Raw genomic sequence first — 22,825 nt, 5'->3', positions numbered from 1 at the left:
AAACTAGGGCATTGCAGCTGAAGGATCACAAAAATTATCAGTGTGAAGGGGGAACATACATAGGTTATGCAGACATGCTTCACATCAATAAATGATCAAGCCATGTAGTGTCACTGTACATAAACATTAATTTGGGTCACCTCAAAGAGAAGACTGCTTCTATATTCTGTTTTTGGGCCTTGCTTCTAATCTGAGATATTCACAGATGTCTTTTTATAGAGGTGGTGCTATCAGAATTGATATTCAAAACCATGTCTGTCAAGCTTGAGGGGTAAATAGAGCCTTGATTTGCTCTTGCCATGAGGAGAGCTCTACTAGGCCCTGAGGCCATGGTGGTACAGCAGCCTGCCAAAACTCGAAATGGTGCAGACGAATGGAAGAGGAGTCAAAGCTAAGTCAAGCTGCAAACTACTGAAGAACTCCTACTCCATGTAGCTTGGAGAGCTTGGTGAAGTGTACAAGTCTAAGGAGAAGAAAGTGGGCTCTGTACCTTGGCATGATGTAGGTCAACTCCATACATTGACAGCTTTTTCACATTCTCCAGGAAGTGCATTTCAGCCTCAGCTGGCGTCATCCCTCTGAGGAAATACAGAGAATGTTCCAAAGATTCCAAAAGTTGTATTGAACAGCTTTTACTCGATGTACCACAAATTGGTGGGGATCAGGTTCTCTTCCATGTCTGTACAAAGTGAGTCACTTCTTGCCATGTGACATGACAGTTTACTTAGGTGTGCTCTGAAAGGTCAGCGGCAAACTTTTTCAAATACTTAGGTAAATCAATCGAAGTTAAATGCGACTGAACTTCCACAACACCCAACTGAGCATGGCCTTTTATTTTTTTTGTCTTGTGACACAGAGCATTTTTCAGAGCTGGTTTGTTCATGTCAGTGATTTGAGTCACTTGTCACTGGCATACATGAAAGTGAGCCATCAAGTCAGAAAGATCAGATCTGAGCAAAAATCTGAATCAAACAATGAGGCTTGTAACGTCAAAGTAGCCTTTCATACATGGTCCTAGATTGGATACATATCTGATTCTTGGCCATGCAACCTTAATGAGAATGATCAGATTGGAAATAACTTTTTCCCCCCACTGTGCAGGTGCTATTCAGAAGCAATGTAACTGACCTCTTTTACTTTCTTCTCACTCTAGCACTGAACAGCTGAGAGTTGTTCAGTACAAATAATCTTTAGAATGATGGCTTGTTCTGGTAGCTACTTCACTTATTTTTGTTCACAACACACATGGTCCATGTGCCTTTTTTGAGCCGAATGTGCGCATACACATCGTTTTACAGTACAGGCTCAGTTGCATAAATGACAGATTTGAGTCAATTACCCCCATGAATGTAAACTATCAGGTTAGAAAGATTAGTTCTGAGTAAAACTAGTAACTGAGCAATAAGGCTTCATATGTGAACATACCTTATGAGGCTTTTCTTATGCTTGAACTAAGAGTATTAAAGACTAAATTAAGACATCCTGTATGCCATTAGTGTGACCAAGTACTGTTTCAAATAGAGCATGTGTAAAGCGCACTTGTAGTTCTTGTGGAGGTCCATGACTTTCTCTTCCAGCTCCTTGGTCTGGTGTGGGGCAAAACGAAACTCGCTGACATAGTCCGTGCCATATTCATCTGGATCATAATCTCCCAGCTCCGACTGGACTGTATATGAACCAAGCACTGTGTGTGTTGCAAAGGAGCAGGGCAGACGACCAGACGCAACATCATCTCTCAACTGTAGACACAGGTAATACCTGAGACAGAAAGACAGACAGACAGCAGTAAAGTGAACAAGGCTAAATGAGTCCAGGTGCAATTGCAGAGGAAAGCATCAGAATAAATAAAGCTAAATATCAATCATTCTCTCAGGACTCAGCTCAAGTAATTAAAGCTTGCCAATCAAAGTGCTTCCACTGCATTAATGTAGTAGGTTGCTGCACTGAAGTACACTAAAACAGACACAGGGTTAACAGCTCTTGGGCTCAGTCTGCTCGTCAGGTTGCAGCTCCACAGTGAGCTTTAATTGAGCAAGTGCACTGAAGGACTGTAGCGGTGTGCTGAGCAGCTCTGACCTTGTGATGTCCTCAGAGAGCTGAGCGGGGTCTGGAGGATAAAACTTCACATTGAAGGAGAAATTCCAGGCAACTCCTGCACAAGAAATAACAGAAAAAACAATACGGCTCAGTGATCACTAAGAAAATTCTTATGCCATTTTATCAGGATTTAATGACAATACAAATGCATTTTTTCTGCTTTTAAAAGTGAAAAACACCAGGCAGGTAAATGAGTCGGTAAACAGAATGACATAAAGTATGGCAAAATGTGAAAATATAGGAAAATGCAGTTGCACTTCATGAATTTAATTTCCAGTCTGTTTTTCAGTGTCAGAAAAGTTTATTTAACAGAAAATAAACCTCAACAACTAAATATAATATCTTTTTTCACTATTTAGTATACCCACTCTTCATCTTCATTATAGCTTCCATTTTTTGGGACACCTGCTTTCAGTTTTTCAAAGAAATCTGCAGGGATATTTTTCCACACCTTCAAAGTTTTGTCTTAGAAATTAGTTTCACTTTCTGCTTCATGCAATTCAAGTAATCCCAATTTGAAATTTAGATACAGCCTAAAAATCCTCACTCTATAGCCTAAATGTCCAGTTTCTATGTTCTAGAGCACATATATATATATATTCTTTTCTATTTACTTTTGTCAGTAAATACTTTTTGACAGCTAAACATCCTTTTAGACATCTAGTGTTGAGTTGTTTTCACCCAAGGACAGACAACAACACCTGTGAATTTTTCAGATCTGAAGCAAGAATGGAACCTCTCTCTCATAGATGACAGCTTTAAGTGCTGTTTTTCTGATGGTGACACTTTTGGTGGTGTACCAGATCTTGCTTGGTAGTTTTATCTTTATCTTTTAATCATTTTTTGAACTTCAGTTTTGGAAACTCCAGTTTTCCCCCATTTATTTTCTTTTGATCTTCCCCTTCCTTGTGGATTAATTTCCTCAGAAATATCTCTTCAAAATTAATTGCTTGTGGTGTCTGACTTTTGCACAGTACTTTGAGTATAACACTGCAGTCTGTGAACCCCTAGCAAGTACACACAGTCACAAAGCACCATGATATTTCTGTACAAGGACTAACGGAATATTCATTTTCTCTCTTTCTGATATTTATTAGTACAGGTTTGTAACAAATGTACTGGTCTACTGCTGATTTGCATCTAACAGCTTCAGTCTGCTTCATGTCCTCAGATGGTTGTACAAATCCCAAACAAGTATTTTAATGGATTGCCCCAGACAGTCTGTCCATAAATCTATTGATTACTCAGTAAGCTTGCTAGCCTTTTAAAAGCCAAACACATCCAGCTGAGTGGCAAGATTACATACAATTTCAGATTGACTAGACTTGCCAAACCAACAAAAATAAGGGCATCACCACTGATCTGTGATTAGTTTCTTTTTACATGCAAACTAGATCTATCTAATTTGATGCTTGCTGGGCATCGAGACTGCTTTTCTGAACCCCTGAAATAAAGCAATTCCATAAAAGATCCTTATAAGTCTAGTCCTGGGTGTTTACAATGAAGAAACATCACTGAAATTAAAACACATAGTGTATTTTAAGCAACATATTTTTAGAAAGAAATATTAAAATTGTTCAAAGTTGTTGAATACTCACCCCTGATCTGCTTCTTCATGTCTTTGGCTGGGTCCAGCCAGTTCTGTGATCAGGACGAGAAAGGATTTCTTTTAAAAATGTATTATTTTATACATTTTATTTTGTTCAAAGCATAAAACAAGGGTAAACTCCTACCTTTTGATTCTCTACATCACGGAATGTAATACCAAAGTAGTCCCTCTCCAGAAGATTCAGATGCTCACAGACTTTATCAAGAAGCACCTGGCCTTTGTCCCGTTTCTGTGGGAAGTGAAAGCCTATGTCAAAGCTACCCCTTTCACTGCCACAATGAATTACTGTTCCCACACTAAAGCAATTGAGATTATGCACACATCACAATTCATTAAGTGAATTAAATATGACGAAACTGCTAGAGCCATTAGTCTTACTTATCACGCGTAACATCAACAATTGTTTTGGGTTAAACTACCTTTAGGACCCAAGTTAAGCACATCACTTATCTTTACTGGCATTGATATGTCCACAATATTGTACAAAGCACAAAAGCAAACCAAATAACCAAGATAAAAATTCGCATGTCCACTGAATTCATAATTAAGCTTTGAACACTTCAGCACTGTGCATAAAGATGTTCTGGGTAAATGAGGCATTTGTGTTCAACAGAGCAAATGAGGACAAAAAAGGGCTCTAAGAAACATACAAATCTAATCAATTACCAGCAAGGCTTACCACACAGGTCCTCTATGGACATATATCCACAGTGCATTTATGTATTTGATAGACTTATAATAGCAAGAATTGCTAATATTTTAACATGTAAAAATTACTGTATTTGTTCAGTTGTTTCTTTAAATTATGAATATGGAGAAAGGAGTTTGATTAGCTTCTTTCTGCAGGTGTCCTAGGGGATATTTTAAGATATTAACTCTTATCAGCTTATCAGACCCTGGGCTAGGCTACTAGCAAGCAATGAGGGGTGAAATGGGAGGAGTGAGACCCCTGCTGTAAAACAATTCACACGTATACCAAAAGATGGCCATGCCAAGATAAAACAGCCAGCACAAAAGCAGCTTTCTTGATATTCAAACATTATATACAACTGCCACAAAAAGCATTTAAACACTCTTATGACTGTTGACCTGCTTGTCCACCTACAAAGACAAAAATCATGTTCCCTTCCAGTTCTGTAAAATCATACACACTGCCATCTAAAAATATTCCATCAAAGTTATTAAAGGACCTCCAGAACAGGAGAAAATTGAAGTTTATGACTATTGTGACCCTGCAGATGCTCGATGTTCATTAACATTCATTTGTTGACTTGTATAAGTTTTGCAATATGTCTACCGCACCTCAGCCTAATTAGCACAAGTCCAAAAGTCCGTCCCAAAATATGAGGATGTATAAGAGGAGCAAAGCCATCAATCACAACAGGTTATACAACTTTCAGAGTGGTAAGTTTATGATACAGTTTATCAAGAGTAGCCCATTTAGCTGTAAGACAACATTAGCTGAGGAAAAAACTGAATTGGTTTGTTTGCCACTTTTCAGGAACAGCCAAACTATAAAGCCCTGTCTAACATTACTTCAAATGCACTTACTTGCAATGTATGTGGACTATGGGCCCATCACATCACACATGCAAATAACACGTTTCACAGAAATCATCTGTGATTCTGAGTGGCTTGTAAAAACAGGGATTGCATTTTCTCATTGTTGGTACAAAGCCTTATATCCAAAAAGGTATCCTAAATAGTGGAACAAGCCTGTCTTCACAATATAGCCGTTTAAATTCAACAAATAAAGCTATGAGAGTACATTACAGTGAACCACAGAAAAACCATGACCATGAATTTTCTCCACATTTCACTCAATTGTCCTCGACATTGCCTCAGAATATTCAAGCATTAAATTCCAATTTGACACTGACTGCTCTCTCAGAAAGCTTCCATAAGAGTAGCATGAGGGATATTTGCTGGGCCTGGCACTGTCAGAAACAGTGTTTGTGTTTAGCTCAGGGCACAGCACTGCAGATAAGGTTCTGCTTCCCTCAGAGACACTGTCTGAGGCATGCAGAGAGGGTGGGGTGGAGAGATGGGCTGTTGCTCTCCTCCATTGCACTCCTCCTCTCATCATCCCTCTTTCCAGTTGACTAATAATGCCATCAGTTACTCAGTGTGTGCTAAAAGGCTGGAGGCCAGGATTTGACACTAGAATCAGCTTTCTGCAGTGTGTAGCTGCTCCTCACCACCATAAGCTGCTATTAGCCATGGGCATTAGTACCTAGCACTTATACAGTTCATTTTAAGCAAAGGAATTCCAGCCACAGAAGAAAGACCAGGGGCATACAGTATACATGTTATACTACTAGGATGGAAGACTATGTGGCATACTTGCACTTCGTACACTCTCATAGCTGAAATTATTCAAATTGCATGTCGTTGTTGCAAGAAAACCCAATAAGGTAACTTGATAGAAAGTGAAAAACATCACATTCAATATGTTCAAATATTTTAACTATTTCTGAATAAATAAATTAATTTTAAAAGAGAAAATAAAAAAGAAAAAGCAGAAAAAGGATATTTCCATTCTGTTATAACAAGGAGCGATGAGGAAGCGGACGGTGAGAAAAGCAAGATTTATTTGGGGCAAATCCAGGGTCATGGTGAAAACAGTCCAGGTTCAGGGAGGCAACACAGATTTAAGGAGGGACAGACATAATGAGAAAAAGAAACACAGGATAAACAGACTACGGATGCCGGTAGAGAAACAAAACAAAACAAAACAAAACATCAACCATCTACGACCAATAACCAACAGCAGCAACAACAAAGACCAGCGAAAACAAGAGGGAAACACAGGGCTTAAGTAGCACAAGGAAAACAAGGGATCACAAGATACAGGTGGATAACAGGTGAAACAAATCAGAAAACAAGGGGGTTGGGCAGGAAAGGACTCAAAACAAAGAAAACACACAGACAAGACCAAAACAGAAAGCACATGGAAGAGTGGGAGGAGCCCATCGTGGCATGAGTAAATTCTTTACAGGCTAAAATTTCAACACATTTCTGGTTCAGCTACTCAAAAACTGAATCCAGACCTTGCAAGCAGTAATTTCAAGACTGCTGACATTATCCCTCACACAGCAGATACAAATCTGTCACTCTATCCTGAGGGATCAATTTGGATTCGTGAGATATAGATCACATTCTTCATGCACAATCAAACCACAAATTCTGAAAATCTAACAGTAAATGTGATTTAATTAGCATTCTAAATTCAGAGGAAATCTACACTCTTTATTAGGTACACCTTGCTAGTAAAAGGTTGGACCCCCTTCTGCCTTCAGAACTGCCTTAATTCATACTTTCAACAAGGTGTTGGAAACATTCCTCAGAGATTTTGGTTGGTTATTTGAGTTCCTGTTGCCTTTCTATCATCTCAAACCAGTCTGCCCATTCTCCTCTGACCTCTCACATCAACAAGGCATTTTCGTCCAAACAACTGCCGCTCACTGAATATTTTCTTTTTTTTGTACCGTTCTCTGTAAACCCTAGAGATGGTTGTGTGTGAAAATCCCAGTAGATCAGCAGTTTCTGAAATACTCAGACCAGCCTGTCTGGCACCAACAAGCATGCCACGTTCAAAGTCACTTAAATCACCTTTCTTCCCCATTCTGATGCTCGGTCTGCACTTCAGCAAGTTGTCTTGACCACCTCTACATGCCTAAAATGCAGCCATGAGTTGCAGCCATGTGATTGGCTGATTAGCTATTTGTGTTAAACAACTGAACTGTACCTAATAAAGTGGCCAGTGAGTGCAGGTTCTGATTCCTCCTGGAATACTCCTCTCCAGCATACAGTTACATTAACTGTACTTTTAGACATCCTAACCGTAACCATCTCCCCCATTCACTAGTTAGGACTTGCACTATCAAACAGTACCACCAGCGCTAGGTCGAAGCAGGTCAAAGGCAAACACAAGTATCCTCCAAGTCAGGTGAAGCCAGCCACCACATCTTTCAAACCGCTGCTAAAGGAAAACCACTGGACAGCTGAATGAGCTTGGAGGAGAATGCTCACTGCCATCTTCTATTACTTCAGGTAACAGATGCCTGCGCTGGCTACCATTACGCTGAGTGATGCGGGGCCATCCTACCCCCTATCACAGGGGATTGAACCTGCGATTTACTGATGATAGGATGTTTGCATCTTAACCCTAAGAAATCAAGAGCTATAACTTTTGTTTTGCAATACTATACAAATATAATTACACAATTCAGTATTAATTGCAAAGAAATTTATGCAGTGAACTACATTTCGTTTCAATGTACAATCTGCATCATTAGGTTTGAGTCTCCACTTGTGACAAAAACAAAAATGACAAAACAAGGCAAATATCAAAAATGTTTAGTTTAATTCACACATTCATCAGTTTCTCTGCTTGTTTACAAGCGAGAAATATCTGACCATTTACAGAATTCCCACATGGCCCACTAACACCACTTTTACAAATTTCAGCTCAGGTTGTAACACTCCTGCGATGAAACAGTGAAGAGCATCTGGCTTTACAAGATGTTCAGTGCAAACACATGTTTGTGAAATATTAATAGTGATGTAGGCCAATTTAGAGCTAAAGAAAAGGAATCTGAAAACAATGTTTACATTGATCAAAACAGGGGAAACTTTGTCACTGCCATTAAAGTAGCAGTTTTTTTATTTCTAATAAGTGAGAAGTTTGAGCAACAGAAGGGACCCCTTCTAACGGGGTAACTACAATGTTAATATCTAGTATAATATAATAACTAAATGTTAGAGGCTAAGACTCATCATGTACACAAAACCATTTAGCAAACTTTAAGGAAAAATACAAATGATTATATAGGTACAGGTGCATGAATATTCAGCTGTTAGTTTGGTCTTCTACATAGATTAATCCAAAACCTTTTCAGCTTCAGAAATGAAATAAAACTACCACCCTCCAGGTGTTCAGAATACAGTGTGTCTGAATGATTCCTCAGTAACACCTTTTCACATCGCTTAGACTAATAATTCTTACTAATTTACTGCCACTAGCACAGGTTTGTACTGAGGAGCTTTATTTTCCCTTTGCTTGACAGAGGAAACAATTATAATTGGCCGAGAGGGGTGTTAATCATTACTTTGCAAACTGTCAATTATACCATTATTTTGTTGAATACTAAGCTCTATAAACACTGCAGCATGTACACACATATTAATAAGCCATTAAAAAAAAAAAATCACACTGTGCAAACATCAGAGATCACTCTTTAATTTATTTAATTTCCATCCAAAATAGCCTGTACATCATTTACTTGTTTTTCAGGAGGCATTTTTAGATATCAGATAAACCAGTTGATTAAAGAAAGGGAAAATCAAAGAGAAATAAGTGACAAAGCAGGAGTTTCCAAAATGAAGTTCAAAAAATGATTGAAATATATTGGGAAGATAGGACTCCTGCAGGACCTGGTAGACCAGCGAAACTGCCTCCATCAGATAAACAGAGCAGACAACTTTCATCTTTGAGAGAGATGAGAAAATCAAGCTCCACTCATGCTTCAGATCTTAAAAATTCACAGATGTTTCTGTCCATCCTTTGACTGCTAAGAAAACAACTCTCAAGCGCTATGGGTCTGAAAGGATATAGAGCTGTCAAGAAGCCTTTACTGATGAAAGAAAACAGATAAACAAGAAGATGTTCAGAGAACACAGACACTGGACATCTGAGATGTGGAGTAAATTTTTATGGACTCATGAGTTTAAATTTGTTGTTATTTGGATTGTAAGGAGCATAAAATTGATAAAGTATAATACTGAATAACGTAAAACGTATAATACTGAACTTTGGAATTGTGAAAAAACATCTCTGCAAATTTCTCTGAAAAACTGAAAACAAGTCTAACGAAAAGCATGAAAGCTGTAAAAAAAGGTAAAGACTGGATACACTAAACACTGAAAATGTATTTATTATATTCAGTTGTTGCCTTTGTATAATTTTTCCGAAGTTTTCTGCTTCTTTTCCTGACAGTGAAACATGAATAACCTAAGGCCCTTTTTAACTGAAAATAAAGGTAAACAGACAAATAAAGCTAAAATAAAAAGCAATGGTTTCTGAATTTTGCAGTACTGTGTATGTCAGCAAACACACACGCACTTCACAGAGACACTATGTAGCCTGCAATGCTTGATCATCCTCCTATTGGATGTAAATACTAATCTGACCAAATCCAGTGCCAGAGGCTAAAACCGCTCTGAGTAGATTGGTTTCCAGTTCTTGGCAGAGGTCGTTTAGCGCTCAGCATTGTCCTGCTCAGACAGCGAGGCAGTAAAGACATAAATCAACAGATTTATTCTGCCTTATGGATGGGACTCATTTCTACAAAAAAGGAGTGGAAATCTCTGAGAGACACTTGGTCATTTTCTGGACAATGAGGAATGGTAAACATGATAGGACAAGGCATTTACGAAACACAAAGGTGAGAGTAAATCTCCCTTACTGCCTTTATGATTTTAGTTACATTTAAGGCATCATCATGAACAAACCTAACACAGACAGTTCTTCAAGATCCTCTAATTACATATTTGATTTGATTTCCACTTCTTACAATGCAATCCAAGATAAAGCCAGTTGACAAAAAAAGGCTCATACAAATCAGCTCAATACCGTGACTCACAAAAGATGAGCATACAATGCATGTAATTAGAGTCTTAGCGTATTAGATTTTCCTCACTACTTGAGAGGATCAGTAGCCAATGACAAAACAAGTCTGGATTAATGACTTGTTATCCTGTCGATTGGATGAATAAATTTGGACTTACAAAGGCACTGCTGAGGACTTTTTCAAATTAAATTTTGCAGCACATTCCTCTTTCGAAGGAATAAGGAAAAGCTTTAACCTTTCTAGACCTACATAAAGGCATTTCCACTTTTCTGTACATGTCCATTTTCACAATCAGAGATGTCACTTCATAAACACTTCTAGAGAGTGTAACAGGGATGAATATGACTGTCCAAATAGCCCAAAAACAAATCAAGCAGTAGATTTGTATTTTTGATAAAGTTAGCTTATGTTGATCGCTCTCCTATTTAAAACCCATGAGGTGTCTGAACTCTGTACTCCACTCGAGGGCAGCTAAGCGCCTGCATTTTATGTTTTGTTTGGATTCTTTTCTGTTATGTAGAAAGACCAAATATAGGAAATATAGAAAGACCAACAGAGCTATCTAAAGGCTACCACACACCAGACAAGAAGTGCCACGTCACGCAGCAAATAATATCCAATGTAGTTATGCCCCATAGATGTGCTGTAGAAAAGCGCCACTATACATCAAGCTCAAACTCATGTTATGCTCTACTCAAATTTTACACTCTAATCAAATGCAAAATAAAGAATAACTCCTATTTAAGTAGGTGGTTTGAGCTGATTGGTAACAGTATCGTAGATCATAAGAGTTTCTATCTATCACAACTGTCAAGCATATTGAACAATATAAATGTCCAAAAACTTTTAATTTTTTGGTTTTAATATGCACAAAAGTAATTATGCTGGTCTTGCAATAAGCTTTCTTTTAACATTTTTTTTGTGTGTAATGTTAGCACAATGTAGTCCTTACTCTAGACCTCAACTTGAGTAAAAGTACAAAAGTATTTGGCTTTAAATGTACTTAAGTATCAAAAGTAAAACTACTAAAAGAGTAATTATGACTCTAATGTCCTGTTATCATTTTTGTAACAAGACTCACTTCATGAACTCATTTTAGGTGAAAATCCTCAGTGTCTCTCTTGGTAAACCAGTCTTTTAATAGAAGGTCATTAATTAGTGACAGTGACGTCTATTAAAATGATCATAAGCACAAAACACTGAAGATAAACAGTTTCCATCAGGGAGAACCGAGTGGCTCTGAAATCACTTTTTTACAAACAAGCAAAGTTTCAGTTTAAGATTACTTTCTAAATTAGTTACAAGTTTAATAAAAACTTGCTTTAAACTCAGGATCACAAATAAGTTTTCCTGTACTATATTAATCTGTAGGTCTCTGTTCATAAACATAAACTAACCGAAACTAATTTACTATCAAATGAAAGTGTCTGCATGAATTCATAAAAAACGAAACATGCCAGTCACGACTGCATATGTGTACATATTTCTATATTGTGGTCTATTTACACAAAGTTAGGTTAGTTCATCATTTAGGTGACGTATGTGCTCCCAAATTTTTACGCTGCTGCACTGACGTTGAACCGTGTGCTTGCGTTGGGTCTGTATGACCAACAGGTCAAAACAAGCTCAAAACAAAGTGACTGCTGTGCCCTGATTGGTGCTCTTGCTTTGCACTTCTTTTGTTTTGACATGTTACATTTTATACACACAAAAACCAAAAGGAGCGACAGATTTCTCAAAATGTAGTGGAGTAAAAAGTCAGATATTTGACTTTGAAATGTAGTGGAGCCAAAGTAAAAAGTCGCCCAAAAAGGAAATACTTAAGTAAAGTACAGATACACGAAAAAACAACTTAATTACAGTAACGAATTACATTTACTTAATTACTGTCCACCACTATTTAACACAGATCCTGAATCAGAACATTCTGAATCCCACATTCTGTAGCAGTGCAAGGTAGATCGAAGTAGACCTGCTGTCATGCTCGTTAAAATGATAAAGCTGTAACACCCCTTGCCTTCTCACACGAAACATGAGCGAAAGTTTATGTTGTGATTACGTTATTAAAAGCAAAAAAGCATAGCCGCAATGACACAAGCCTTTAGTCTATTTCCGACGCTTAATCTTTCAGCGTTTAATATTTTAATAAGAAGTGATTTATAAGCTGTGAACTTGCACTTTATTACAGCAATAGCAGAAACTACCAAACCATACCAACAAATATTGCTTAAAAGTTTCAGACCAGAAATTAAGTTTATTTTCTCTAGTTAAGCATGCATAGCAGGTAGTGTAGTGTTGCCATACAACATGCTGTGCTGAAATGGGTTACTGGAGAACAGTACGTAAGGAGCAGCCAGCAGACTGAAAATAGTGTGCTGGTTGTGCAGGAAAACCGCACCCACCATAGTTTATGTGAAAAATGAAGTACAATGCAAATGAAGCACCCAGTCCCAGATTTTTTGGCTTGGGGTGATCTTGGGACATGTTAATTATCCCAATATCTCTTGTTTTATCAGTACTGCATCACACTCAGTCAGAGAGCTGGGAATCAGTGACACTCTAATGACAACAGGCAGTTTGACAAAAGAATGAGTTTGAATGAGTGTGATGAATAAATCACAAAGAGGAAAACTCAGTCTTTTTCAGTGGTAGCTAGAACAACAAATAATGAAATACATGAAGCTCTGCTCACCTCCACCACGCAGGTGTAGTCCGAGCCATCCAGAAGTGTGACTTTACACTGCATATTTTTGGGCTTCTTGGTCACCTTGACTGGAGACCTGGAGAGCTTGCTAGAGGAGGACCTGTGGGAGGTGAGGTCGTCCTCGGCCACCTGCTGATCCGGTTTCCCCTGTGGGATACCTCCCGTCTCTCTCGCCCCGTTCTAGTCATCAGAAAGTAAACAAAGAAAACAGTTCAAGTATATGGTGTAAGGAATTACACTTGCATATGGCTTGCATTTTTTATTGGTGAGTTTGAGTCTGTTCTTCCAATTTTTTAAAGTTTGTTTTAATATCAACAAATAAGCATGTAGCTAAAGGATGCCTTTTCTCCCACAAAACAAGACTCTCAGGCATAACTTTTCATCAATTTGATCCTTGACTAAAAAAAATTCTTCTCTTTTTATGACCACTAATGTGGTGTTCTCTGAATGTTTAGAATGTGCAGTTCTCACACAATTTCTTCTCTTGTTTCAATGCGCTACAAGAAGCAACAAATATCAAATTACTCCATGTTTTTGCTACTGCTGGTTAAACCAGTGTGCAGCAGTTCAAGGTCCAACTTCATCAACTTATGGTCTAAATGAGAAGCTAACTTTATGTTACACTTTATTTCATCATTCTAGTGGGTTGATAAAAAATGGGGATTTCAGTAATTGGGTCTGGGTTGGCACTCCTTGCCACTTACTTCAAATGTGAAATTCTAAAATGTGTGAAATATTTCAGGCCATGCTTTGGGCAGCCCCATTTCAAATGCAGACATGAAGCTGTACACTGTCTTCCCTTCTTGAAATTGAAAATGAGATGCTAACATGCACAATTTTGCACAAAACTCAGGATGCTACCTGTTCTTTTCTAACTGGCGTACTGTGGGCAGCTGCAGGTGGAAGCTGGTCGTCAAGGGGCGGGGCTGTGTGGGGCGGAGCCGCGCCAGCCCCCTGCTGCTCCGGCTTGGCTTCTAACTCTGAACTTGGCTCTGTCGTCATGGTAATTCACCCTAGGATAAGAAAAAGACCAATTACAGTGTAAGTACAATATGCACTGAAGCAGACATTCTGTAGAGAGACATTTACAGAGAATGGTGACAGAGGCATGTTTGGTGAGAATATGTAATATAAGAATATGTTATTTCTGAAACCAGACACTCACTGCAATTAAGCCAATGCAGTTCAAAAAACTATAGGTTCTTTGGCAATACTTTATACAAATGATCTAGAATATGGTGAGAGTCAATGTTGCACCTTGAGGTCGTTATAGGTTCAAATATGATCCACAGTTACTGTATATCACTTGTATATCGTTTACCCATAATACAATTTAAAGAAAAAATACTGAATTTTACGTGAAGTCAAACGATATATTTTGTGACCAAGAATGATATGGTCAAAATACTAGAACTGCAATCATATTACTATATACTGTGAATGCAAAACACCTTGCAGCATTTTGAAAATGCACTCGTGAGTCAATATTGTGACAAGATCAGTCTGCACTATATTGACCAATACTTGGATTACACAAATATCTTGATGCATTAACAAACAATATAGTGTGCAGCCCTACTTTGGTACTCAGGGGTTTGTTTACAAACATCATAACCACTACCAGGCTTTCTCCATACAAAATGCCGCATTTCTCAAAAGTGATCTTGGGAGACAAGCTGTTGAATATTTCCACAAACCCCACTAGGCCTCCATGCATACTCACATCTTGTGGTTGAAACCAAGAAATGCAGGCCAAGAAATAATTTGGCCAGACCAAAGTGCAACTAATCATGCCAACATGTATGGAGGCATGGAAAGATTCAGATGGAAAGACTTTATTTTTGGTCTGAAACAGAATTTTTTAAACCACAAGAATTATACCCAGTAGACTGATGTCCACTACAGAGTAAACCTAAAATTCCTTACTACTTGACTGTAATTAGAAAGACCAAAGGGGAAAATGTGACGAGGTGAAAAGACAATCAATAGAGAAGGTAATGAATCAGTGATTCACTGTACATTTTTCTATACACGTTTGATGAGTGCCCAGCAGTAATTCTTTACTACTGAATATTCAAGCAGTTGAGCATTTCAAATTTGATTTATTTTTTTTAATTTACCCTCAACAATGAGACAATCAATTTTTGCATATATATATTCCACACAGCAGAACTAAATGAGAACTGTAGGGTGGATCAATGCTTGACTTTTGAAGGTTCATGAGAATTAGGGCTAGGCAATATGATGATATTTATCACTATCATGATAATTTATGTTGCAATATGTTGTAATATGATTTTCTGCGTACTGTGGATATTGATACAGAACAGAACACTGAGCAACTGCCTTTCTTTACAAAGAGAGCATAATTAGGCCTTTTAAATGGATTAAGTGCAGGGCAGTGTGTGAAACACTGAATAAAAGTCATCATATTCATAGTTTTTAAACATTTTTTTAATGTGGCACTGCTGGTTTGTCTTTGTCCTTTTCGAATTATCAGGTGTTAGAAAAAAAATAATACTGTAACATATCATGTGTTGTAAAATGTCTTGAACTAGTGTGATATTGTAGTTTTGCCACCTCTAATGAGAACCACTGTATTTACATGTATTTGTTCTACCCACACACCAGTTTGAATAATTAGGTTCCGATCTGGTTAATGAAGTGAGCTCATTAGTGAAATCAGTTGGTGCTGTGCTGACACAGCTGACTTTAAAGGATAAAGTCAAGCACCCTTGGTCTAATAATGCATTAATCTCTGGTGAAGCGCTTTTGCTGTGAAACAGCTTGAAGGCCAAACTAGATATGATCTCCCTTGATGCAAGAGGCATTCAGGCTGAGGCCAAAGATCAATTCTGTAATTTACACAGCATTTCCATGAGTTAATGTCAAATTGATCCATATTAATTAAATGTGGTTAAAAGGCTAATGTTGCAGAGTAATTCGGCAAATGAATCACAAATTCCCAGAACAAGTACAAAGGATTTGTAAGGCAAATGTCCACTACTTGAGTCACATGTAACCTAAGTATAACTTATAATTAGGGCCTTGCAATATGACAACATTTATCATCATCATGATAAATTACATCACAATATTGCCTTTGTGAGCTTATTGTGGGTGTCGTCACTTCTTAATTAATACATCCTAACTGTATGTTTGCTTACAAAAAGAGCACAATTAGTACTGTTTTAATAGATTAGCGCAACCCTGCACTTGAAATGCTGAACAGAAATAACTGTATTTATAGTTCTTGTTCATTAAAGAAAACTGTCATTCATGCATTTGATCAATCCATATTATGTTACTTGCGTTAGAACAGTGGTTGCTCCACAACCATGTAATTTTTGCTAACAAATATTAGTCTACATTTTCCTTGTCATAGCACCTTGAAACACTTGAGCATATGCATTTCAACAAAGGGAGTTAGTGATTCACTCAGTGAATCACTAACTCCCTTAACAACAACGTTGACTGTACTTAGCCTGCCTTCTAAGCAGTATGGCAAAAAGTGATCTTTTATCAGATAAGGAACCTAAATGAAAGACTCATGCTCTTCATCGCCCTCTGGAGGAGAACACCAATCAGCCATAACATTAAAACGACCTTTCTGTTTCTGCACTCATTGTTTACTTTCTCAGCTCTACTTGTACTTTGAAGTTCTACAATTACAGTCTCTGCATACTTTGTTAGCCCTTCTTCAACAGTCAGGAACCCGACAGGACAACCACAGAGCAGGGATTATTTTGGTGGTGGATCATTCTCAGCACTGTAGTAACACTGAAACGGGGATGGTATGTTAGACTGTGTTGCACTGATACGAGTGGATCAGACACAGCAGTGCTGCTAGAGTTTTTAAACACCTCAGTGTCACTGCAGTGCGGAGAATGATTGACCCACCAAATATTATATCTGCTCTGTGAGGTTCCTGACCTTTGAAGAACAGGGTAAAAGGGTCTAACAAAGTATGCAGAGATGCAGATGTACTACAGACTGTCATTATAGAACTACAAAGTGTAAGTATATGGTAAGTGTAGATGCTAAAATGCACAGTGAGCGTCAAAACAAGGTGGTTTTATTATTATGGCTAATTGATGTATAAAGCTCAGACATCTCCATCAATCCATCCATCATCTTCCGTTTCTTCTCGGATTCCGAGGAGCTCCCAGGCCAGCTGGGCAATATAGTCCTGGGTCTTCCCCGGGGTCTCCTCCCTGGTGGACTTGCCTGTGACACCTCACGAGGTAGGCGTTCAGGAGGCATCCTAACCAGATGCCCGAACCACCTTAACTCGCTCCTCTCGACGTAAAGAAGCAGCGGCTCTACTCCGAGTCCCTCCCGGATGACCGAACTTCTCACCCTATCTCTAAGGGAGAGTCCAGACACCCTGCGGAGGAAGCTCATTTCGGCCGCTTGTATTCGCGATCTTATTCTTTAAGTCATTATCCAAAGCTCATGACCATAGGTGAGGGTGGGAACGTAGATCGACCAGTAAATCGAGAGCTTTGCCTTGTTGCTCAGCTCTTTCTTTACTACAACAGACCGGTAAAGAGCCCGCATCACTGCTGAGCCAGCACCAATCCGCCTGTCAATCTCCCGCTCCCTTGTACCATCATGCCTGAGAACCATGGTCTTGGATTTAGAGGTACTGATTCTCATCCCAGCCGCTTCACACTCGGCTGCAAACCGATCCAGCGAAAGCTGAAGTTCACGACCTGATGTCCCCAATAGGACCACATCATCTGCAAACAGCACTGATGTGACCTTGAGGTCACCAAACCGGACACCCTCCGCCCCCTGACTGCATCTAGAAATTCTATCCATAAAAATTATGAATAGAATCGGTGACAAAGGGCAGCCCTGACGACGTCCAACTCTCACTGGGAACGAGTCTGACTTACTGCTGGCCATGCGAACCAAGCTCCTGCTTTGTTTGTACAGAGCCTGAATGGCTCGTAGCAATGAGCCATGTACCCCATACTCCCGATGCACCTCCCACAGAATACCCCGGGGAACACAGTTGAATACCTTCTCCAGATCCACAAAGCACATGTGCACTGGTTGGGCATACTCCCATAAGCCCTCTAGGATCCTAGAGAGGGTGAAGAGTTGGTCCAGTGTTCCACGACCAGGGCGGAACCCGCACTGCTCCTCCTGAATCCGAGGTTCGACTATAAGCCGGACTCTCTTCTCCAGTACCCGTGCATAGACCTTACCAGGGAGGCTGAGGAGTGTGATTCCCCTGTAGTTGGAACACACCCTCCGGTCCCCTTTTTTAAAAAGAGGCACTACCACCCCAGTCTGCCAATCCAGTGGCACCGCCCCCAATGTCCACGCAAAGTTGGAAAGGCGTGTCAGCCAAGACAGCCCCACAACATCCAGGACCTTGAGTAACTTGGGACGGATCTCATCCACCCCTGGAGCCTTGCCACCAAGGAGCTTTTTAACTACCTTAATGACTTCGGCCTCAGTAATGGATGAGCCTATTCCCGTGTCTCCAGACTCTGCCTCCTCACTGGAGAACGTGTCGGTGCGATTGAGAAGGTCCTCAAAGTATTCCTTCCACCGCCCAATGACGTCTTCAGTCGAAGTCAGCCGCACACCATCTCCACTATATACAGTGCTAGTGGCACACTGCTTTCCCCTTCTGAGTCGCCTGACAGTTTGCCAGAATCTTTTCGGAGCCAACTTAAAGTCACTTTCCAAGGCCTCACCAAACTCCTCCCACACCCGGGTTTTTGCCTTGGCGATGACTGAAGCCGCAGATTACTTGGCCTGTCAATACCTGTCAGCTGCCTCTGGTGTCCCACAGGCCAACCCAATAGGACTCCTTCTTCAGCTTGACGGCGTCTCTCACCTGGGGTGTCCACCACCAGGTTTGAGGATTACCGCCCCGACAGGCACCAACTACCTTGCGGCCACAGCTACAGTCAGCTGCTTCAACAATGGAGGAGCGGAACATGGCGCATTCTGAGTCAATGTCCCCCACCTTCCCCGATATCTGGTCGAAGTTCTGATGGAGGTGTGAGTTGAAGATCAATCTGACAGGTTCTTCTGCCAGACGTTCCCAGCAAATCCTCACTATACATTTGGGTTTGCCCGGTCTGACCGGGATCTTCCCCCACCACCTGATCCAACTCACCACCAGGTGGTGATCAGTTGACAGCTCAGCTCCTCTCTTTACCCAAGTGTCCAAAACACATGGCCGCAAGTCCGATGACACGACTACAAAGTCAATCATTGAACTGCAGCCTAGGGTGTCCTGGTGCCATGTGCACTTATGGATATCCTTGTGTTCAAACATGGTGTTTGTGATGGACAAACTGGGGTCCAAAAACTGAACACCACTCGGGTTCAGATCAGAGAGGCCATTCCTCCCAATCACACCCTTCCAGGTCACACTGTCATTGCCCACGTGAGTGTTGAAGTCCCCCAGTAGGACAATAGAGTCTCCAGGAGGAGCACTTTCAAGCACCCTTCCCAAGGACTCTAAGAAGGCTGGGTACTCTGAACTGCTGTTCGGTGCATAAGCACAGACAGCAGTCAGGACCCGTTCCCCAACCTGAAGGCGTAGGGAAGCTACCCTCTCGTCCACCGGAGAAAACCCAAACATACAGGCGCCGAGTTCGAGGGGCTATGAGAAAGCCCACACCTGCCCGCCGCTTCTCACCATGGGCAACCCCAGAAAACAATAAAGTCCAGCCCCTCTCAAGGAGATTGGACCCAGAGCCCAAGCTGTGTGTTGAGGTGAACCCGACTATATCTAGCCGGTATCTCTCAACCTCGCGCACCAACTCAGGCTCCTTCCCAGCCAGTGAGGTGACATTCCAAGTTCCAAAAGCCAGTTTCAGCAACCGAGGTTCAGAATGCCAAGGCCCAATCTTTCGGACACTGCCCAATCCACAAAGCACCGAACCCCTACTACTGCCCTTTCCATTGGTGGTGGGTCGATGGGAGGGGGGACTCATGTAACCCCTTCGGGCTGGGCCCAGCCGGGCACCATGAGTAAATGCCGGGCCACCAGACGTTCGCTGGCGAGCCCTTCCCCCAGGCCTGGCTCCAGGGTGGGGCCCCGGTAACCCTGTTCTGTGCAGGGTACACAAGTCATGGTTTTTAATTATTCTCATAGGGGGAATTTTGGATCACACTTTGTCTGACCTGTCACCTAGGACCAGATGCCATGGGAGACCCTACCAGGAGCTTTTGCTCCAGACAACATAGCTCCTAGAGTCATTCAAGCACGCAAACCCCTCCACCACGATAAGCTCAGACATCTCATGATTCTTAAATACCAGACCATGTAACATTAGAGAGAAGCAACGTGGCTTTAGGGCAAATAGATCCACCTCAATGGCAGTCATGCAACTGGTGTATCTGATATCTACTGCAATGGACAACAAGGAATATACTGTCTGGGTGTTTTTAAGCTTTAAAAAGCATTCAACATGACTTCTCATGGTTTTTCAATGAAGAAACTGGAGAGATATGGTATTATAGGGACAGCATACACATTGCTAAGACATCACCTTGATGATATGCACAAATAAATCATGTCAAATCTGATTTGCTGAAGGACACTTATGGGGTTCAGTGCAGGGTCCTAAATTAATTATACTGTGTCTAAATTGTTAAAATGTGTCTTATTTACAGATGTACAGTAACATATTAATTTACAGATGTACAGTAACATATACTGCTCTGGGAAAAGTTTGGAATGGCTTCTGATCACAGTGGAAAGGGAATTGAAAGTATTTAAGAAATGGTCACTGAATTGAAGTAAAACTACGTTTTGAATTTTGGTAATCAAAATCCAAATCAGAAATCAAGTTATGCTCTATATATATATATATATATATATATATATATATATATAAATAAAAAAAGAGTGTATGAAAATACATTTGTGGATGTGATAACTGATGATAAATTATGTTGGAAACCACATATAAATAATGTAATAATGTAATGTAATAATGAACCAATGCACTATTTATTATCTTACATGCTTTAAACATTTTAATCTATTTGATCTCAACACTACACAGATAATGTACAAAGCACAAAAATAATTTACTTCCTAACTGTATTGTGAAGTTGTTTTGAAATTAGACAGAGCCAATGTGAACTGACAATAGGCGTGTAAAAAAAACAAGGATAAGGACAAATACAAAAAAATCTGTCAAAGGGATAAACTTGTGAATAGATGTGAGAAGGAATTAAGAATGTGTACTTCACAACTTGTGTTAATGAATAATTAGAATTTTAAAGCAGGTCCTGAAACTCCTTTCTGTTAAGCTCTCTCTCTAGGTTATTAATCCACACTGTCAGCGCTGAATATTGTGTCACACCGGGAGGTGAATAGCTCAAATCATGCAGAAGAACAACATTCGTCTAACAAAATTCCATCTCCCATTTCTTTGATGACTAATCCAGGAGAGGTCAATGAGGTGACAATACAGAATGGGAACAAAGGCTTTTTACAATTTTATAAGTAATCATTTTGGATGTTCTGTATTAGGGCCAAAATGAAGATGTGCTTCTGGACTCAGCTGGGCTTTACTGTATGAATAAATGATGGTTGAAACTCTATTTACTAAAGGTCCTGCATCATCTTGCTGATCTACATCATTAGAAAACACTCCAAAGCATGACTCCAGCCTACAGGATGCAATTTCATTTGATAAAGCATCTAAGAAAGATGTTAATGACACTGATTGCAGCAAATGTTAATTACAACACAACCTTGAAAAATGCTACATAACATCTACTAAGCAATGTGTACTCCTTCTCTGAAACACTCAAGTAATACATTTCCACATATTCTAGCTTTCAACACCTAAGGGAAAAAGACTATGTTCTGCAGTCAGTACAATTATACGTCTAGAGCAAGCAACAACAAGTAATTACTTTTCTAGTGTGTTTTCTAACATATTCACCCCTATTTGTCAGGCTGAGTAAATACCTACATAATGCTTCTACTAAGTACACGTACAATGGTCATGTAAACACACTGCAAAATGTATGAAAGCCTCAGTCAAGACGGGCTGCAAGTGGTATAGCAGGTTTTTATTACAGCAACAAATGGCTCATAGTAATGCTGCTGCTAAATTATGCAATATATTAATTTGTTTACCACTAAAACATACAATATAAAGTAGGTTACTGGTTACTAAACCCAGAGCTGATACTGGGTATGTACACTGTAGTTTCAGCACTTTCTGGTTATTCTTTAACTGTGGTCAATGAATTAATGTTACTGCATTAAAGTGCTGTTTTAGGTAACATGTAATTAACTGACGTTCCATGCTTGCTTTCGTAGTAAGCCTGTGCCTGGTGACGGGTGACTCAGTTACCATGGTAACAGTCCCCAGTGATGGTAAAACCTTGTTTGCCCCCGGTTGAAAAAAAATGTCATTCATTTATTGATTTGCTTCATGAAAACTATAGCAAGACACTAGTATTCCCAGAGTACACATAACTGAACCTGTAAACATTGAGTCATATGATGTCCCACATTAATAGCATGTTTATTGAATCTAACAGAGTTAAGACGGTTCTAGAAACACAGCTACACTGGTTAAATGAGCTTTGAGCTGCAGACCGATATCATGTCTGTACAAAAAGTCTCCTATGTTAAGTGCATGTTTAACACATCCTCACACTACAGTGTCAGGTTTCACACATGAGAAAAAGCGACTTCATTTCTTGGGAAAACAAGGTAACATCGGGCAGAAAAATCATGTCTCTGCACAGCAGGCAAAAAGAGTTATTTCAAAACGCCTC

At 39.8% G+C, this 22,825-nt stretch overlaps 1 protein-coding gene across 12 annotated transcripts in view; it reads right to left on the bottom strand.

Moving 5' to 3' along the window:
- The window catches only part of epb41l3a (erythrocyte membrane protein band 4.1-like 3a), a 112,337-nt gene that overhangs the window by 43,621 nt on the left and 45,891 nt on the right, over window positions 1-22,825 (bottom strand). For all 12 annotated transcript variants that reach the window (XM_037536820.1, XM_037536822.1, XM_037536819.1 and 9 more), the window contains exons 2-8: window positions 13,904-14,055; window positions 13,031-13,222; window positions 3,831-3,935; window positions 3,696-3,738; window positions 2,077-2,152; window positions 1,540-1,758; window positions 491-578 (exon numbers count right to left, since the gene is read on the bottom strand). In XM_037536820.1, the coding sequence (XP_037392717.1) occupies window positions 491-578; window positions 1,540-1,758; window positions 2,077-2,152; window positions 3,696-3,738; window positions 3,831-3,935; window positions 13,031-13,222; window positions 13,904-14,044 (864 nt within the window). In that variant the 5' untranslated portion in view covers window positions 14,045-14,055. The remainder of the gene's footprint in view (window positions 1-490; window positions 579-1,539; window positions 1,759-2,076; window positions 2,153-3,695; window positions 3,739-3,830; window positions 3,936-13,030; window positions 13,223-13,903; window positions 14,056-22,825) is intronic.

The sequence above is a fragment of the Pygocentrus nattereri genome, chromosome 3, assembly GCF_015220715.1.
Source record: "Pygocentrus nattereri isolate fPygNat1 chromosome 3, fPygNat1.pri, whole genome shotgun sequence".
Lineage (NCBI taxonomy): Eukaryota > Metazoa > Chordata > Actinopteri > Characiformes > Serrasalmidae > Pygocentrus > Pygocentrus nattereri.
Note: the sequence above shows the minus strand (reverse complement) of the source record. Positions and strands in the feature narration are given on the sequence as shown.